Source organism: Nothoprocta perdicaria, unplaced genomic scaffold (genome assembly GCF_003342845.1).
Source record: "Nothoprocta perdicaria isolate Ctin4 unplaced genomic scaffold, notPer1 scaffold_16, whole genome shotgun sequence".
Lineage (NCBI taxonomy): Eukaryota > Metazoa > Chordata > Aves > Tinamiformes > Tinamidae > Nothoprocta > Nothoprocta perdicaria.
The window spans coordinates 513,332-532,160 of NW_020454760.1; the positions used below are offsets into that span (position 1 = coordinate 513,332).

General features: G+C 36.8%; 1 protein-coding gene across 4 annotated transcripts in view; it reads left to right on the forward strand.

Annotated features, from left to right (window-relative positions):
• Nucleotides 1–979: 979 nt before the first annotated feature.
• The window catches only part of CCDC66 (coiled-coil domain containing 66), a 32,259-nt gene continuing 14,409 nt past the window's right edge, over nt 980–18,829 (forward strand). For 3 of the 4 annotated variants that reach the window (XM_026035413.1, XM_026035411.1, XM_026035410.1), the window contains exons 1-17: nt 980–1,024; nt 2,064–2,128; nt 4,055–4,077; nt 4,849–5,266; nt 5,842–5,980; nt 6,149–6,252; nt 6,778–6,902; nt 7,410–7,586; nt 8,413–8,538; nt 11,568–11,821; nt 12,180–12,264; nt 12,848–13,009; nt 14,499–14,646; nt 15,095–15,217; nt 16,418–16,896; nt 18,148–18,185; nt 18,438–18,724. In XM_026035413.1, coding sequence (XP_025891198.1) covers nt 1,014–1,024; nt 2,064–2,128; nt 4,055–4,077; nt 4,849–5,266; nt 5,842–5,980; nt 6,149–6,252; nt 6,778–6,902; nt 7,410–7,586; nt 8,413–8,538; nt 11,568–11,821; nt 12,180–12,264; nt 12,848–13,009; nt 14,499–14,646; nt 15,095–15,217; nt 16,418–16,896; nt 18,148–18,185; nt 18,438–18,724 — 2,764 coding nt within the window. In that variant the 5' untranslated portion in view covers nt 980–1,013. The remainder of the gene's footprint in view (nt 1,025–2,063; nt 2,129–4,054; nt 4,078–4,848; nt 5,267–5,841; nt 5,981–6,148; nt 6,253–6,777; nt 6,903–7,409; nt 7,587–8,412; nt 8,539–11,567; nt 11,822–12,179; nt 12,265–12,847; nt 13,010–14,498; nt 14,647–15,094; nt 15,218–16,417; nt 16,897–18,147; nt 18,186–18,437; nt 18,725–18,829) is intronic. The other variant, XM_026035414.1, reaches the window with a different exon arrangement.

Genomic DNA, 18,829 nt, shown 5'->3' on the forward strand with positions numbered 1-18,829 from the left:
ATTATTCATTTTAGGTGAAGTCTCAAATATGGGCTCTTAATCTGCTATATTTAGAGGTTTAGATGGACAGCTTGTTAAAAGAAACTGTTTCTTTGCACTTGTCTAGTAAAACAGCCAGCTTATTTACAAAAATATTAAAATTAATAATCCAAAATGACTGAAATTCATTGTTGCTGAGGAAAAAAATCTGTATGTCAATCTTTCTCAAAGATGCTTGAAACTATATTGCCACCTACTGTCTCAAATAGAAATCCAAAGCAATTCTGTTTAACCATTTTATTATAAATGATGTGGGCATCAAACTAAGATTCTTTTCTTTTGGAAAGAAGCATAGCAAGAGATGGGAAAAAAAMCACATTTAAAAATCATGAAGGATCAAGTATGGCCAGCTCTGTTTTGCTTTAGAAAACAAATGTCCCAGAAGGAGGGAGATGAGTGAATCGGAGGGAAATGGCCWTTTCCTAGGCTAGCGCCTTGCCCGTCGTGGGACACGACCTCCAACAGCTCTTTCCACRTAACCACGAGATGGCGAGGGCTGGGATGGAACCACACCTCCCTCATTTACCACAGCGAATACTGACAATCCAAAGCCACCTATTGCACACACAATGCCGAAACATCCTGCCAATGCTGCAAGGCGGCCTGGAAGAGGGAATCGGTTCCCCCTTGGGCACCGCTTCAGCCACGGGGCAACTGCCGAGGGAAAACAGGATTCAGCCTCTGCACAGTAGCGTTAGGTTTCAATTAAATTATGCAGCAAGGTTACATCTATTTTTTTTTTCAGCAGGGTGCTGAAAGTGCACTACGTGATTCAGTTTTATTTAACAATTTGCTTTTAGTATCTTAATGCCAAGGAAACAGAATACGGACATTGCGCACAACGCGCTCYCCCTGCCTCGGCCGCACTCCGCAGTGTGCGAGCAGCGCATTGGCCGGGCGGCGCCTCGGCACGAGCCTATCGGCGGGCGGCTCCTTGCGCGGGGCAGCAACGGCCGCCGCGAGCGCGGAGCGCCATGAACCTGGGGTAAGGCGGCGGCGGCGGGTGCGCGGGAGCCCCCCGGGGAGGGAGCCCCCCGGGGAGGGAGCCCCCCGGGGAGGGAGCGCCCCCCGGGGAGGGAGCGCCCCCCGGGGAGGGAGCGCCCCCCGGGGAGGGAGCCCCCCGGGGAGGGAGCCCCCCGGGGAGGGAGCCCCCCGGGGAGGGAGCCCCCCGGGGAGGGAGCGCCCCCCGGGGAGGGAGCCCCCCGGGGAGGGAGCCCCCCGGGGAGGGAGGCCCCCGGCCTTGGCTTCCCCGCACAAAGAGAGATCTGTAATAAATAAAGATGAACGCTCGTTCCCTCTCAGCTGCCTGGCACGCTTTTAGCAGCCGGGATTAGCATGGCACTGCTGCCATGTCAACGAGCAAGCGTTAYGCGAACTGCATGCGAGTTTGAGGTAGCTTAGCATGAAAATGAAATCAGGCAACTTAAAGACAGGGGTCATCTATAAAGCACCGAGAGTGGCCTCGTGAACTGATCTAATTAACGCGTGGAATAAGGAAAACCATTTGGTCATTTTACACAACTAATTGCAAAATTTAAATCACAAATAACACGCCTGATTTTTTAAATCTTTATGGTAGAATTTGTTCTACTTAAAAATAAACGATTAATCAAAGAGCTGCAAGAAAACAGTTAAAGATTTTTCAGAACACTCTGTCCAATTTTGAGCACTGCTGGATTTTAAGGGCATTTGTTTAACATTCCTTGTAGTCCACAGTGTGTATTTGATAAACTTCATGAGGAAGCTTCCTGTTGCAGATAACACTAGTACTTTCACTTCGAATATTCGCTTAGAATTATGTCAGGTTGAATATTCCACTGTGATAAGATACGCTTTTTGAGACCTGTTAATCTTTTTGTACCTAATCACTTCTCATTTTTATAAAAAAGCTGGGATGTGAAAAATGTGGATCACAAGTGTGATGTATATATACTCTATGGTAAAGCAGAATTTAGTTTTTGCTATTAACGTAAGCATTTTATCATTAGTAGGTATTAATTCAGATTTTTCTCTCTCATTTTTAGAGATGGACTGAAGCTTGAAACTGAAATACTGGATGGAAAGCCTAGACTAATTTTAGCTTCTTACGGTATTTTTAAAGTTATTGATCAAGTAGTCTTTAAAGSTCTTTAACTTAAGATCCAAACCTCACAACTTGACTCTTTCTACAGCTTAGCTTTTTCTTTTGTGCCTAGAGACACCATTATAGATCCTTATTAGATGGGCATACATAATTTGAGGATTTCACTAGCTTTGCTGTACTCTGCTTTATTTACCCAGAATTGCCTCATATCAATAGTTACATGGCTGCAAAACAATTAATAAACTCTAGATCTTTCATTTGCCATACATTTGCTTGTATGCAAGCATAAAATCGCCTTTCCACTATTCTGCAAAGGTGGCGGGATGAAGAAATTCTCCATTTTAATGCCTTCTGAAATGCATCTCTTTTCTCTGTATCTAAAAGATGCCTGTCCAGCATATAGGGTATTTTCATTCAGCAAAGAACATTGATCTACCAGAAACAAAACCTCACAACACCTCCCATACCAGAAACAAAACCTCACAACGCCTTTCATATAGGAGAGCTACAATTTTCACTCTTGCTAACTGCAGCAAAGATCAATTGCAGGACAGGGCCAGTGCAAATTCTAGGGTGCTTTTTTATTGTGCAATAAAACATTAGCCTTGCTTTGAACAAGCAATAAACAAATTATGTTTATACAACTGGTTTAAGAGGCGGTTACTTTAATAGGATTTTATCAAAAATTCTTTCAAAATGCATTACTATAGAATTTCCATTTTATGCAATATCAGATTTTGCACATGGTTTTAGGGGCTCAAGTAGGATTATTCTGTGGTAGCTTAAGCTGCTGTTCAAGGTATTTTTTTCTTTTCAAGAGCAAAGAAAATAACCCATAAACATTACTTTGGAGCTCATGGTGTTTAGATGCTCCTATCAAAGCAGTGGACCTGCTTATATTTATCCCTTCCACAGAGAGATGTGGTTCACATGCTTTTTAATTCTTATTTGAATTCTTAATAGGTGGAAAAAAGCCAAGTAGTGAATTACCTATTCAAATGAGCAGAGTGCCTGAGAGCCCGGGCAAACAGTCCCAAAACAGTCTTACTACTGAATCATCATCAAAATGGTGCAGGGTTTAATGCCTGTCTTCACAGGACAACAGTTAACATAGCATGTTTATCTAAACAACAAGCTATTAATATTGGGATTTTGTGGACTTGTGGAACAATTAGCATTCTACAGTTCTTTAATCATGCCAGAAAAAAAAGTATAGCATCTACCAATGCCAAAACACACGACAACGACTGCTAGAGTAAAAAGCAGAGTGCAGCTGAGAAAACCTTGTTTTCTGCAGCTGTGCCTCACTAAAATGYCCCTGTTCTCTCCCTTCTCTCTCCAGTGCCCTGTGTGCAGCATTTCTTGTGTCATTAATAAATAGTATTTAATCAATAGATTAAGTATTCCAATCAGTTTCAAAAGTACTTAATATCTTTGAGATTGTTACTTTTATGTGTAATTTGGGTTGCAAGACAGGCATGGTTCAGGAAATGGATAGAGGAAACTGAGAGATGGAGTAATTATGCAAGTATCGTTTCTTTAGGACTGGGGAACAAGTTACATTATATAATAGAATAGTGCTGGATGCAGGGACTATCCTGGAAGGCTATGTTGCAGAAAAACAAACAAAAAAAAAATCACAGGTAGAAAGCAGCTCTTTGCACAGTGGCATTGCTGAAAAGTGAAATGAATAGGAAGGCAGGATCAGACTGGCTCAGCAGTTCACTGAGATCTGTGTGCAACTGCACACAGTTACTGGAATACCTACTTGAAGTATTATATATAGCGTAAATAAATAGAGAATAATCAGGACAGATGTTATGGTGATTTTTTTTCATACAAAAATAAATGTAACAATTTATGAATTCCTTAAGATGCATTTTTCAGGAGGACATTATTAAACACTCATATTCATGTTTGTTTCCCCAATAGGTACATCAAAACCTGCATTGAAGGTAAGTGGAAAAAATAACTTTGTTGTTGGAACATACATAGTTACACTAATTAATTTATTCATGCAATTAAAAACGCCTTTGAAATCATCTCAATATTTATAATCAGTGATGTTTTTGAAAAATTAACGTGTATTTCTCAGGCTCATAACAGCTATTAAAAAGAGTAAATTCAAAGTTCTGTAAATTACTTTTGGAAGATGCTTTAGCTTAGCTTGTCAAGAAGTYAAAGCAATACAGGAAATCACTTAAAGGATAAGTTTAGAGATCTCAGAGAAACTCTGGAAAAACAGAATATTAGAGTATATTCAAGTATCTACTGAATTGTGCAGGTCATCCTTATCAGAGCAAATTGGAATGAAAGAGGTAGGGAGATAAAAAGCTGAAAAAGGTTTCAATATGTAGGAGATCATTACACGTGTACAAAGAGAACTTTGAGAAACATAAGGCCATTTAGGACAGGATGGAAGAATAGAGATTTCGTTAGTACTGGCTGTATGGCATACACTTTCAGAAATATCAAAGAAGTGAATGTTTGAATTTTTAACATTATGCTACATGAGACTAGTTTTTAAACTCCTGCTTTAAATATTCCAGTAGAAGTAGCATATCCTCATCTTAGTTATTTCATTTTTACTGAATTAACTTTTTGTTGACATAACAGATAGAAAAAAAAAGTGACACTTATTTAATTGTTGCTTCAGCATTGAGTTTGTTTCCTTTGTGAAGTTACTAAATTATTTAATGTATGGTGCAATGTTACTGTTTTGACAGATGGGTAATAAATCCAGAGTTGCTAACCATGCCTTGAGAATAGGGCACACGGAGCATGTTCCGAGGTCAACACAAAACACCCTTTTGAAGCATGAAAGCTTAACAAAACCAAGAAGCTCATCAAGCTTATCAATGACAAGAGGTGAAAAACTGATGGTAACTGCAAATAACTCCTCACAAGAAGCTCCAACTAAAGATAACTCTTTGATTTTCCAAAGAGGTAGTACCAGCAGAATGCTTGATTCAGAGAATCTTAATGTTAAAAAAAGCAAGCAGAAACCTCAAAATGCATCAGCTGAAGACCAAAGAACAAGTTTGGTGTGTTTAACACAAGAGCAGCTTGAACAGATTTTGATGTCTGTAAAAGAAGGAACTAGAAGTCTTTCTGAAGTTCATAATGAAAAGCAAGAGGAAACGGGTAAGATGCATCACCCTGCAAAAGTGAAAAGGTCTTAAGATAGTTGAGTAAGTTTTGTATCATGGAAAATGTGAAAGCTTAACTGTGTGTTCATTATTTATAGCCGGTAGAGTTGTTGCTCTTAAAGGATCTCAGACAAAATACCATCTACTATAAAATTGCCTGCTGTTGTTAGAAAAAAAAGTATTTAACAGTAAAAAGTAAGCTTGAGAGTTCATGATGCATCTTCTCGCATTGTATCCCTCCTCTGGTTTCTGATCCAAGGCAAGTCTTTTATCATCAAGAACAAGAAACATTTCAATTACATAATTACTAGAGTCACCAAACTCTCAGCTCTTTGCCAAGAATTTTTACTATCTGTAGTGTTATAAAATAGTACGTGAAATTGTAACCTATACACCTTAGGCATACAAGATAGATTGAAAAGAGTTTTGCTAAATAGTGAAGAAATGGCAATTTTCTGCTCTTACTATTTACTCAATGCTGAAGAAAGTTTAAKAGACATTCATGAATCTGTCATGTATGTTTGCTACAATTTACTTAAATACTAAATATAAAAATAAATTCTGCTACAGCTACTGACAGGACATCAGAGGAAAACACTATCACAGTGCTCCAAAAAGCTGGTGAAGGTTCATCAGTTCCAGATGAAGCAAGTTCTGATTTAAGCAGGAAACAAGAAGTGTATCCACAACCAGGACAGAAAGCAGTTATGTATGTAGATCTGTACTGTTGATTATCTACAAAAACTGGCTGCACTAGAGATTCTTATTGTAATTTGTAATCATAGCAACAATCTCTTTAGTTAGCAATTAAGAAATAGCATGTAAACTTAAGAGATTGACTTTTAAGATAAAATATTTTTTCTACCCTCTTTTCCAGAAAGAATTCATGGAAACCTGCTGACATATTTAGTACCTTGGGTGAAAGAGAAGGAGATAAAGCCCTATTAGAACTTAAAAAGACCCAATGGAAGAAGGAATTAGGTACCTGTAAAATATAGAATATATATTTCTGCTCCGTTTCTTATGTTTAAGTAACAAGATGCCAAGCAACTTCGCATTTCCTAAGCTTTTTAAATCTACTTATATCACAGTTGTTACAAATCAGTAAACTATGTACTTTATCAGTCTCCAGGACTGAATTAAAATTGCTGAATTTCAAATTCTACTAAGATGAGAACATCAACATCACAATAGTCAGAAGCTGATATGAAAACAGAAAGAAATTATTTACTTACTGGGTTATTCCTGATAGTTTTCTCTCTTCCTGGATTGTCTGTAAACCTTCTCCACTTCTTCACAGAAGGACTGCCCAATTACCAGGATTCATCAGCCCTCCTGTCTGAAAGCAAAATCACCTTTAGACTAACTGGTCAGATAATTGTCACTTCATTTTGTAATCCAAAATCTTTTACAATCAGAATTGTAGGATAGACATGCACTGTTTTTCTTCTGAAATGCTGTTACCTGTGTACACTAGGAACTCTTACTAGAGTTTGCTTTTTGAAGATGAGCAGGTAGCTCTGAAGAAGAAACTGAAAGAAACTTTGGAGGGAGAGGTGACTGATTTCTGGAAAAGACCTGGCAGTTGTAAAACCTCTTCAGAGAAAATGGAAACCGCTCACCCAGATAAGGTAAGCTAGCAGTAAGCACAAAAGAACAGTCTCGGTAATTCCTGGTTGTATAATTACTTCCATTGTTTATTATTTTTCTTTAATACCTCTGTTTATATTTTAATAAAGCATGTCAATTTGATTTTTAATGTAACCAACCTTTTAAGGTCTGTCACTCAAACTGCTGTAAGCAAGATCAATATACTCACATGAAAAGACTTCTGCTACAAAATTGATTGCTATTAAATAGAGAGTATGGTTGTAGCTCCTGTCAGTAACTATAGTAAAAGCAAATTGCTTGTGTGGCCTATTCAGCAATCCCAGAAATTTCCCATTCTTTGAGCCATAAGAATTTGTCTTGCTCTACAGAAATACTAGAAACTAGATTCATAACTTCCAAGTTTTGTCTTAAGTTTCAATAAATAGCAGCTTTTACAAGTATAATTTATTACATGCTAAAGGATATTCTATACAAATAAAACTGGCAGCTACATAAGTCTTAAACCACAATGGTCACTSTATTTGCAGACAGTGTTTCCAGCTCATTCCATTGCTACTACTGATGAAAACTGTGTCTGTAGAACTATTTTAACCACAGAGGCTAATGAAGTTCCACTCAGTGTTTCAAGTGGTCCTGCTGGGCAGTGTTCTGATTTCAGTTCTTCTGACTTACCAGGGGTCAATTACACAGCACTTATGTTAGGGGTAAGATTTAAAATTGCATGCAGTTTCTTTTTCCTTTTTTTTATGATTTAACAGGAACATATCTGCTGTAGTTCTTTTAAGCCCAAATAATTCAGTAGACTTTCCTTTTGATTCTCTGGAGTACTGTGTCTGAATGAATTATCTCTAAATAACAACACTGAAGATGGCATTTTCAGGGCTGAGCTGTAGTATTAGAGGTGCCAGCTGCAGCATTACATAGTTTTTAAGCATAGATTAAAGAAATAGAGAAATGGGAACCTATTGGAAACAGAAGACTTGAAAATATATTCATTGGATACTATTCCAGATACAGTWTTCAACTTTTCCTAGTAGATACTCCTAAAAGGCCTGATTTTTGTCTGATAGCATTGAAAATTGCAAGTGCAGATGGAGTATAAAGTTTTTAAGTAATATGGATACATAAGTAGGAACAGAAGAAAGAAGATGGCATCTAGCATATACTGGATGCAGCTGATCACTACTAGAGACCATTGCTGAAACTGCCAGCAATGCAAACTGAGCAGTGAACTATAGCAAGCAGAAAGAGAAAAGTATTTTTATTCCCATTGTGTATAATTAAATATTTTTCAAGCTTGAACCATACCGAAAGATTAACTTAATTAGCAGCTTTGTTAAAACTGAAGCATTGTTATGGAACAGTCAGACAGTTGCCACAGTAACAAAGTTACATGCATTGTTTTTGTAAAATAGCAGCCCGGTTAGGTCTAATAATTGAATACAAAATTTTCTGCCTAGTTTTTCCTGTGCCCATACAGGGCACTAACATGGTGGAACAACTAAGTGACTATTATCTATCTTACCCTAGGAAGCTTCACCACAGGAACAACCTCTAAGTGCTATGAAGCACGAGCAACAGAAAGAGTGGTTGGAAGAGCTAGACAAACAGAAGGAAGAAGTTAAGCTACAAAAAGAAAAACTAATTATATCAAAGGTATCTGCAGATTAGAATGACTTTTTGGAGTAAGAAAAAGTCTTTCATACATCAGCTTTTCTGTCGTGTTCTACCACCCCAAGCCGTATCTCATATGATCCTTATAAAAAGTCCTTTTTTTCCTCTTTTCTTTTTTTCCTGTTTTTTAAGTAACTAGAGGTGTCAGAATTCAGCCAGTTCAAACAACTTGCTGTCATGTTTTGAAAGAGAAGACATTAAAAAAAAGTTCATTGGTATTCACTAATGAGGACTAATTAGGCTTTATTAGAAACACAGCTTCCTTACAGGTGATAATATTTGTAAGCAGTACACCACAGCTGAGATCTCTTGGTTACAAAAACTAGTTCTCTGCTCTCAAGAGTTTCTCAGAGGAAGCTCACCTGTAACTGTCCAATGATTTAATTGCCTAATCTATCCCATACGATTGTTTTTGTTTTCTCTCCAGGTCTCATTAACACTTTGTTTTGTTGCCCTCATAGCATCTGATTCAAATTGATTTTGTCACCTCTGAGACATAAGGATGACATTTTAGGCATAATGAACTAGTGACAAAATTGTTTTTATCTGTAAAATATCCAGGTTTTCAATATAAGTCTTCAGGACACTTCAAAAAAGCAGTCAGTTAATAACTCTYTCAGTATTTGGATGGCTAGGAACAGTCTGGCCTGTGTCTAATGTATAGAGAGCTTGCTGCACAGATGAAAGCATTGATGATATAACTTTTTTGTTTGTTTTTCCTCCCCTTAAGGGCTGGAGRCACTAAATTTTGAACGGTGTGGTAGCAGTGCTGACAACACCACTTTATAAAAATGAAATTTTTAGTAAATTAATAACATCATGACAGCTGAAAATAGCCAGTATACCTTTTACCCCAGAGGTTTTCATACAGGGGTTTATTTGCCAAACTTTGTATGCTTAAATACAAAGCCCTGCCAGAGTGTGGTCTGATGAAAAGGGCAGAGAACATTCTTCCTTTAGTCTGTCCTGAGAGGACTAGACAGAAAATTTCTGACTTGATTTCCTAACCAACTGTTTTTCTCTACTGTCAAACATCCATAAAACAAGGTTAGCTTCCTTTTCTGTGACTTTATGCTATAGTAACTTCTACAGATTTCCTTGCTTTTCGTAACTAGACTGGTATTCTTAGGGTCTTCATTCAGGTGACTGGAGGGTTTATTTTATATTTACCACTCCCTGCTGTCCACTACCATCTACTGTGTTCCACAATATTGCTAAGGAATAATCTCAGTTACCAAAATTTGCCTGAAATGAACATTCACAGCCTGTGGCCTTCTAAATTAAAGGCTAAGTTTTTTTACTTTCAGTTTAACCACTCACAAGTTTTCATACAGCAGTTAACTCATTGAAAAAGAAATACTTAATTTTAATTGCAGAATTTATCACACTAAAAGAGGACTTCCTTCTCTATGACCCTAAAAATCTTGTTGCCAATACTGATTACCTGTGTGCACACAACATCGGTCTTCCCATTACTCAAGCTGCTAAAGGAAGTGAACCTGTTTTGCAAATGGAGCTTTATAGCTGTGAAAGGAACCCAGGTGTGAAACATTTCATCATTAGTTGCCTTGTTTACTAATTAGATCTTCTTGCTGTTGTTTGCAATGACCACTGAGCCACCTGATGGCAATTTCATTTCTAACCTTTTCTAAAAAGGAAGTTTTAAGCATTTAATCGCATTTTCTTTGGTGTCCTCTTTTTGCGTGTGTGTTACACTCTTACCCCTTCTGCATATTATACCCCAGAATTACATAAGAATAGATTTCCCCCACATCTCTCATGTGGTCTTTCACTGAGTTATAAAAAGCAGAGTCAGAACTCAAGGAACAAGTGGGCAGAATCACTTGGATTCTTAGTACTTTGGGCCTTGGTGTTCTTGGCTATTTCAAAACAGGTGTAAAATTTTTTGACAGAAGGGAAATTTTGTTTGAAGGGAATTATGCCTCAGACCTTTAAGTGGATGTGTTAGTTTCTGTTTCACAGAAGGCAAATCTTGAAGGAATGATTCTGCAGGCCCTGCCCAGACAAAACAAACAAACAAAMAAAAAAACCCAGTCATTTTAGTCAGAAGACCAAAATCTTCTCTATATGTGTAGTAAAATTTGAGGTAAAATCATATTTTTTTTTCTGATAGTGGTATCTTAGAATGCTCAGTTGCCAACACTGAACCAAAAAAGTCCAGGTGGAGAAGGAAGAAAGGAGATTTAAATCTGAGATGTCACCTCTATAAAAATTCTAATTCTAATTCTTCCATTAACTAGTTTTTGTGCGTGTTTATTTGAGAATAATAGTTGGTGTGGATGGAAAAGATCCTGAAAAAGGGCTTACTTTATAACAGGCAGGCCTATCCAGCTGAAAATATGAAATAGGAGAAACAGGAGCATCTCTAGTATAACAGCAGGCCCAGAGTTAATACCTAATATGAGACAGTAAGTAGTCCCAAATCACAATAATCCTGCTACTCTCCAGAATCAAAATGCAGGCCAAGGTAAAAGATACCATTTGTTTGTGTCACTAGAGAGAGAATGTGGCCATAGCATGAGGGAGGGGAGTATGGCTGAGTGGCCAGCATGCTGATGGGTCAGTCAGGCAGTGTGCAGTATTGTTAGAAGAAATATGAAATTGTATAGTAATAGCAATTGAAAAGGCACTACTGAAAAGCCTGAATTCACACTAACTTTTTTATTTCAACTTTTTGATTAATTAATTTTTGCACTTCCTAGTTGCTGGAAAAATAGACATACTGAAAATRCAGTATTGATATGTTGTTGCTGATAAAGTATGTTGATCAGCAAAATAATTTCTGATTTGATTCATATTTTAACAACAGACTTAATGGCTTTGTTTTTTCCATTCAGGGAATTAAATCCTGTTTTATCGCTCAATAATACAGGTTTCAAATGTTCCAGTTGTACAATATGTGTATTGTCTGTTTTGTTAACYGTACTTTACATAATGGTAAACAATGTAATTGAGTCCATTTCTGTGTTTTGTTGTTTGTGTTTGTTTAGGCTGAAGAGCATGACAGATGGGCAGTGCATTTTGATTCTTTAAAGAACCACCTTGATACTAATGCACAACACCCCTTAAATGGAGTGTACAAAAAGCAGCCTGAAATTCTTTGCCCATCACCTGATCCTAAGGAGCTGACTGCTTTTATTCACCCTTTCTCACCTGCAGCTTTAGGCAACCTCATGCCCTCAAAGGTGGGAAATGACGAAAAAACGGCTAAAAACAGTCCTGTGGAGCATAGTCAAAAAGTCAGGTGAGCTTTGTAAGAATAATCATCTTCCCAGTCAATTAATTTCTTGTATCATCTCCTTAAAAATTAAAACATATTTGAAAAACATTCTGCAAATCTGTAAATGTTACTCATTTAAGGTTTTGCTAGTTTTAGAAATACTTTTCATTTTTTTTAGGAAGATACTGATGCTTCTATTGTTCATTAATAAAGTTTACTGCAAATGATATTACTTAGTTCTTTCTACAATTAATTTCATAATAGTAACTTTATAAAATCTGATATCCTGAGTATGAAAATATTACTTGAAATCTAGCTGAGATATGTGATTAAGAAAGGCTTTGGTTTTTTCCATTAAAAATTCATATTTTTTTGTTTATAGTTTCCTTCGTTCAATGACAGCTCTGCTAGATCCTGCCCAGATTGAAGAGAGAGACAGAAGGCGGCAGAAACAGTTAGAACACCAGGTAAATCTCTGTTTTAAACTCAACTGCTGTTTTAATGAAATGAGTGGATGAAAAGTAGTATTGTATCTTTAGAGATGTAGTATCTATAGAGCTGTAGTAGGGTTTGTGTGCATCTTTTCTCCATTTACACTGATATGAGACATACAGTCTGTGACTTCTAAAATTGTATATCTGTTTTACTGTCATATATACTACTTGACAGCATTCTAATTGTATGTAAATCTTCACTAAGATGTATTCAGGGCAAATTTAGGGCAGTCAGTCTTACACTCAAACTGAGTATTATATCTAAGTATTAGCTTACAATACATAAGCTAAAAATCAGAGCACCATTTCCTTACAAAAGCACCATACCACTACATAGAAAGCTACTTCCATTGTATCTTAGCATGTCACATTCCCACTACTCTTTTGAGCTGGTGATTTTTTAATGGAAACAGTAAGACAACTACTTATCTCGCGAGAAATAGAAAAAAAAAGAGCATTTGAAATAAATTTTACTTAGTAGAATATCTACTTCGTACATATTTAAATATGAATGTATGTGTGTGTTTTAATTTTACTTTTTTAATTATAATGCTAGAAAGCAATAATGGCTCAAGTAGAAGAAAAGCGGAAGAAGAAACAACTGGAAGAAGAGCAGAGGAAATGGGAAGAGCAAGAGGAGGAACAGCGTCTAGCACGAGAAAGAGAACTAATGCAGAAACAGTTTGAAGAAGATATGCTGAAGCAAAAACAAAAGGAAGTGGGTTTTTGCATTTTGTTTAGTGCAAATAAATGGCAACTTATTGACTTGTCTGTACTTAGTAAAAATTAGATATTGTGAATAGAGGTAAGACCCATGAGGTGGGTCACAAAAACTGCTGTGAAAAGTGGCATCGTATTTTAAATCTGTGAACGGTATTTTGCTCTGTCTCCATTAGAATAAGTGTAATTATTATGAAGTATGGAAATACCTTCAAAGTTTCAAAATGGTAATCAGACTTACAGTTACCGAACTCTGTGATAAAGGTAGTTTTTGAGAAGAATGATATAATTGTCAACTTTTTCTTCAGAAATTGTACTTGCTCATCTTTTTGAAAATTAAAACGATCTCTGTTTAGATATTTGAAGCAAATGTGTTTCCTCAGTCATTATACTTAAAATTAMATAATAATTAATAATTAGGATTTCRGACAAAGCTCTTGTCCTTGTCTCCCTTTTAGAGGGAGAAATGGATTACAAACAAGCAGACATTCAGTTGTCATTTAAAATAATGCAGAAATGTGATCAGTAGTTTTACATACAAAAAAAACGACACATTCGGAAGTATGTGATCAGCCTTGTAAGCTGATGATTTGAAGATGCTTGAGTACCTTGAGTAGTAACTGATAGAGAGTGATTTTACTCTGGATTAAATATTTTTTCAGAATATTTTTTTTGAAAAGTCATTAAAAAAACAAAAATCCAGGGCAAGTTCTAAGGTTAACTTCACAAAGTTCTAGATGCACATTTTAAACTGACAGTAACTTTCTTGACCTGTGAGTGCATTTTTTTGCATTTTAATACATTCTTGCTCCTTACAGAAGGATCTGTACAAAGGGCAGAACAGAGGCTCAGGGCTCATCTSATGTTTTACTTTCCCTTTTGGCACAGTAGCAGCTTTTGGTGTTTTTTTCCTTTCTAGAACAGTAGAAGAATTCTGTGTTGCTGGACAGTGATGCAGCCTCCCCTAGAACTGCAGCAGTACTGGATCAGTGATTTCTCTGAATTTGCTGGAGGGAGAGATGTACCCTCTGCCTGTAGATAGTAGAAGAAATGGCTAAAACSTGGGGAAGCCCAGTCTTTGCCTGTGACAGCTCAGCTCCTTCAGAATGCATCCAGCTCTCAACACTGCAAATGCAGTAGGGAGTGGGGATAAGATGGCAGTGAAGTTTTTGTAGGGGAATAACTGCAGAGAGAAGGAAAGCTCGGAAAGGWGGTTTTCCTTGGCCCAGACTTCTGAACCTTAAACCTATAGTCTAAAATGAGAAGCCTCAGATTAAGGGATATTTTGCCTTTTTTAGGGAGACTTCCACTGTCTCCTTCCTGTGGACACAGGAGGAAGGAGATAAAATACTTAATCCTGGCTTCTTTTATTCAAAGCACATTGTATAAGAAATAAGAATAYATGTAAACCTGAGGGATTATGTGGAGATGGTTTAGCCCTGTTTATCTTACTCTCAGAATAAATAATTGTATATTTTTTATTACAGGAAATCATGACTCTTAAAACAAATGAGCTCTATCAGACAATGCAGAAAGCTCAGGAATTAGCACAGAGATTAAAACAAGAACAGCGCATTCGAGACTTGGCACAAAAAGGACATGACATTTCAAAACTCCAGAAGAATTTTGGCAGTGGCAAGTACCAACCTTTTTATATTCAGTTTGCCTTTTGACATCGGCACGGACATTGTCTCGTTTGTTTGTTTGCTTTTGTTGTTACTGGTCGTTTTTGCCAGTCATGAAGTCTACATTCATATTAGGACCAGAAAGTGCTCCTTTGCTTCAGGAATCAAATTTCATTTCAGCTTATTTAAAGAGTCTTCCATGTTAACTGAGAATATGGTAACTTACTAAGCCTCAAATGATACTTTCTCTAAGGGAAGAATAAAAGAGTATTACCAGAAATGCATATGCAATTCTCTGACTCAAGTCATGTCAACTTGGTTTTCAACAAACAAGAACAAGAGCAGGAGCTGAATCATAGTTCTGTCTATTGCTTTGAATTCAAAGACCACAATAGTATGATAACTTGATAACATGGTTTAAATATATATTTCTAATTTTCTAATGTATTTATTTTTAGGTGATACTGTGTTTGAAAATTGTAATACTGGTATTTCACATCAAAGTCACAATTTTTCTAATGACATTAACTGTAAGTGTGATCAGCAGACTTCTCCTCGGAAGGACACTGCTGTACAAACAGGTATACAGCCCTTAAATTTAGTTAATAAATAAAATAATAATTTTAATAATAAAAGCATGTTGGTTAACTTTAGCTATAGACCGCTGTCAGAATGGTATAAAACTAAAAAGGAATAATTGGACAAAGGCATGTTAGATTATCACAAGTAAAATATTCTTGCAATTTCACTCAATATTGAGATAGAAATGTTGGCAAAGAGCTTTTTGGATTTGTGAAAAATGCTTGCACAGTGGCTTGCTCACGCTGCTCACAGTCTAAATTCATGGTACACTTATGTAGTTGTTACTTAGCTGTTACAAATTAAAATCAGCCAGTCTGATTCTGGCTTTCAGTCTCATCCACAAGTCATGCAGAACTAAATTCTTGAGGCACTTGAGCATATATTGTTAATACTCTTTAGTCACATGCTTAAGTAACATGCTATAGTATCTAGTAGAGTTGGGCTCCTAATGAATCCTTAGGTATGTTAGAAGAAACATTGCCAATAAATGCAAAATGAGAAAACAGAAAAGCTGAGATGTGCCATTCAAACAGGTACAAAAGCTGCCTGCAGTTGCTGTGAACCCCCCGGGATGCTGCGGGTGCGTCTGAGCAGGCTGCCGCGCAGGCTTCATCCTCATCACGTGTCACAGCACCCACATCAGTGTGATCTGCATCTATTAATGCTATAGATGGAGTCTGTAAGAGCAGGCCTAACACAAACGTTCAGTCACTTAATGCCTTGTATTTAGAAGTGAAATGATTTTATTTACTTCTCGTCAYTTGAGAAGTGAAAGCCTTGCTTGATGGCTGTTTGCCTGAGCAAATTGCTTGAGCAAATGGTGCTGATCTCTATTGGAAGACAAAGATTGGGAAAATAAGTTATTCGCAGTACCGTTGTGAATATAACCAAACCATTAAATAATTAAATAGAAGCTGTAGTTTGTTCTTTATTGGCTACTGAGGTAGAAACCAAACTCTACATTTTAAGATAATGTAGTTTCCCCCTACTTAAATTTTGTTTGCGCTGAGTTGATTTTGTTCTGCATTTTTTTCTGAATATTTTGTTTTCTTCTGCTTCACTTTGCAAATAATAAAAAACATTGTAAGCTTGTAACAGTCATTTTTGAATACACTCCGTAAGTAAGGATAGATATGCAGACAGAAGTCAAAGAAGTCATTTGAATAGCTTATATAAGAATTAAAATGCATTTTTTTTAGATGACTTTATTATGTCAACATATGCTGCATCAGCTGAGGAAAGAACCAAGTGTTGCGGGTCACCTGATATTTCCATAGAATATAAAGAAACATCTAACAGCAAAAAATGCCATAAGGAAATGCACTGTAGAGATAAAAATAAAATTGCAGAAAAGGAGAATGATGGCATTTACAACGATCTATATGAACAATTTGCAAGAAAAGAAAGACAAGCTAAATCTGTGGAAAAATGTGGCAAAAGACCTGACTGGAATATAAACAAACCTGGAAAAAGATACATTCCAGCATCAGAAAGATACCCTAAACAGCTACAGAAACAAAGGGAAGAAAACAAAGTAAGACGACAAATGGARCTGCTTCAGTTGGTAGAAAGAAATACCCCTGGGAATCTCTGCCAAAAGAAGGGCAGCTCTTCGGAGAGGTCTCCTTCCCCTCACCAGGAAATGAGCAGGAAGAATAAGGGACAGGCAGTCCACAAGGTAACTTTGTATCTGCCACCAGTCAAGGGCATTTTTAAGACTCGTCTCGCTCGGTTCTGTCTGGACAGGATATTCAGTTATTATTGGGCTTTGGTAAAGAGTATTAGAGTATTAGAGCAGTATTTGAAAGTCAGTATTAGAGCACTGTTTGAAAGTCATGATCAGAAGAACAGATACTTTTTTTTTTCCCGACTAACGTTTTGATGTTGTTTCAGTTCTCCAAGGTGTTTATTCTCTAACTTATTTATCATTGATTCAGTTATCATTGATCCATTATATAAAGTGGGTTTGTCATTGAAAGTGATGCATGGGATATAATGATACCACCGACTTGCCCTTTTCTGCCCTGTAAATATTTTGCTCTGGTGATAGTTATGTATAGCAATATGGTCATTTTAAGGAAAAAGTACCACTGAGGATGCAGTAAGCAGTGTAGCCTATGGCTGGATTAAAAAATTACACTTAAAGAAAACACTTAACAAATGGATTTCTCACTGTGTGTGTACGTGTGTTTGTACATGGCCATACGGCACCTCACTCGCACTTTCCAGTGCAAAGGTCTTATATAGGAGAGGAAAGCCACTCCAGGCCTGTTCAGCCACTTTGTACTGCACTACCTAAATGTGTTTTAGAAGCTGTTGGTATAAAAAACTGTATGTGCACTAGGTGTTCATGTAGGTGTTCTTAAGGATGTGAAGAATTTATTTGTTAAACTGAATTTGTTGGCTTACTTGAGGTTATATATACACTTTCCAGTTTTATTCTTGAAAGATATAAGAATTCTGTATGCCAGAGATGGGCAATAAGTGTTAAGCAGAACAGTATGATAATTAAAGATTGTCTGATACTGTAGAAAGCACGAGCTATATTAATATTTTTTCACTTGCAAGTAAAAACTGCTACCTACCTTACCTAGAATAAGGGCTTCTCCTTTAATAATAATTATCTTGGATTGAACCTTTCAGGTTTATAAATGCAGCTTTCTAAAGACCTTGGAAAATAGATCAAATATTTTTCATTGTGCTGTTGTAGACATAGGAAATAAAAGCAAATTTTTAACCCTCTGTAATCAGTTCCATTCAGTTCATAGATACTACAAATAAGTCTTAGTGCAACCTTTGATAAATATATGMTGAGCTCAGATCAAACAGTCCTAGAATTTCAAAACAAACTTTTCTGGAAAAATGAAAATGCTTAACATAAAATATGAAGCTATTTATCCTACTTTGGTCTATTTTTATTTTCTTCTAGGAAGAACAATTACATAACAATCATTTGAATGAAGAAAGGTAGGTTAACACCCTGCATCAATGAAATGCATCACTCTTAGTGAAAGCGATCTTTTTTATATTCTCTCTTAAAGAATTTGGATGCACCTGATGATTGTCTAGTATTAGAAATACACAGTGGTCAAAAATGCAGTCCTCTGAGTACTACCTGTCTATACTGCTAAAAAAAATTAATCATGTTACTTATTTTTTCACGTATACACATTTACACATCACATATTTTTTCTTTTTAATTGAAATTCTGTCACACAGATCTGAATCGCCACCTGTTCCAGCAGTTAAGAACAGATTACATCAAGGACAGCAAAAGCAGATACATACTTCTAATTTCCTGGTGCTTAACAATAGCAGTAGAAGAGACACAAGTACCCACGTGGACACACAGCAGAGGAGATCCCCTGCTCCGCTTCCGGGCCCTGGGAGGCCTCCCTCTTCACACTTCGTTCCCTACGTTCGAACAGACGAGGTTTATTATCTTGATCCAGCCGCACCGGTGACGAGACCTTCGACACATGAGCCCCAGTATCAACAGTTTAATGGTATTGCCATGTATTGTCAACTGCTTCATGTAGAAGAGAAGAAAGGTTATCATTGGCACTTAGTTTTGAGTGCTACAGTTTGTTCAATTTGGTATTTGTTTTTAC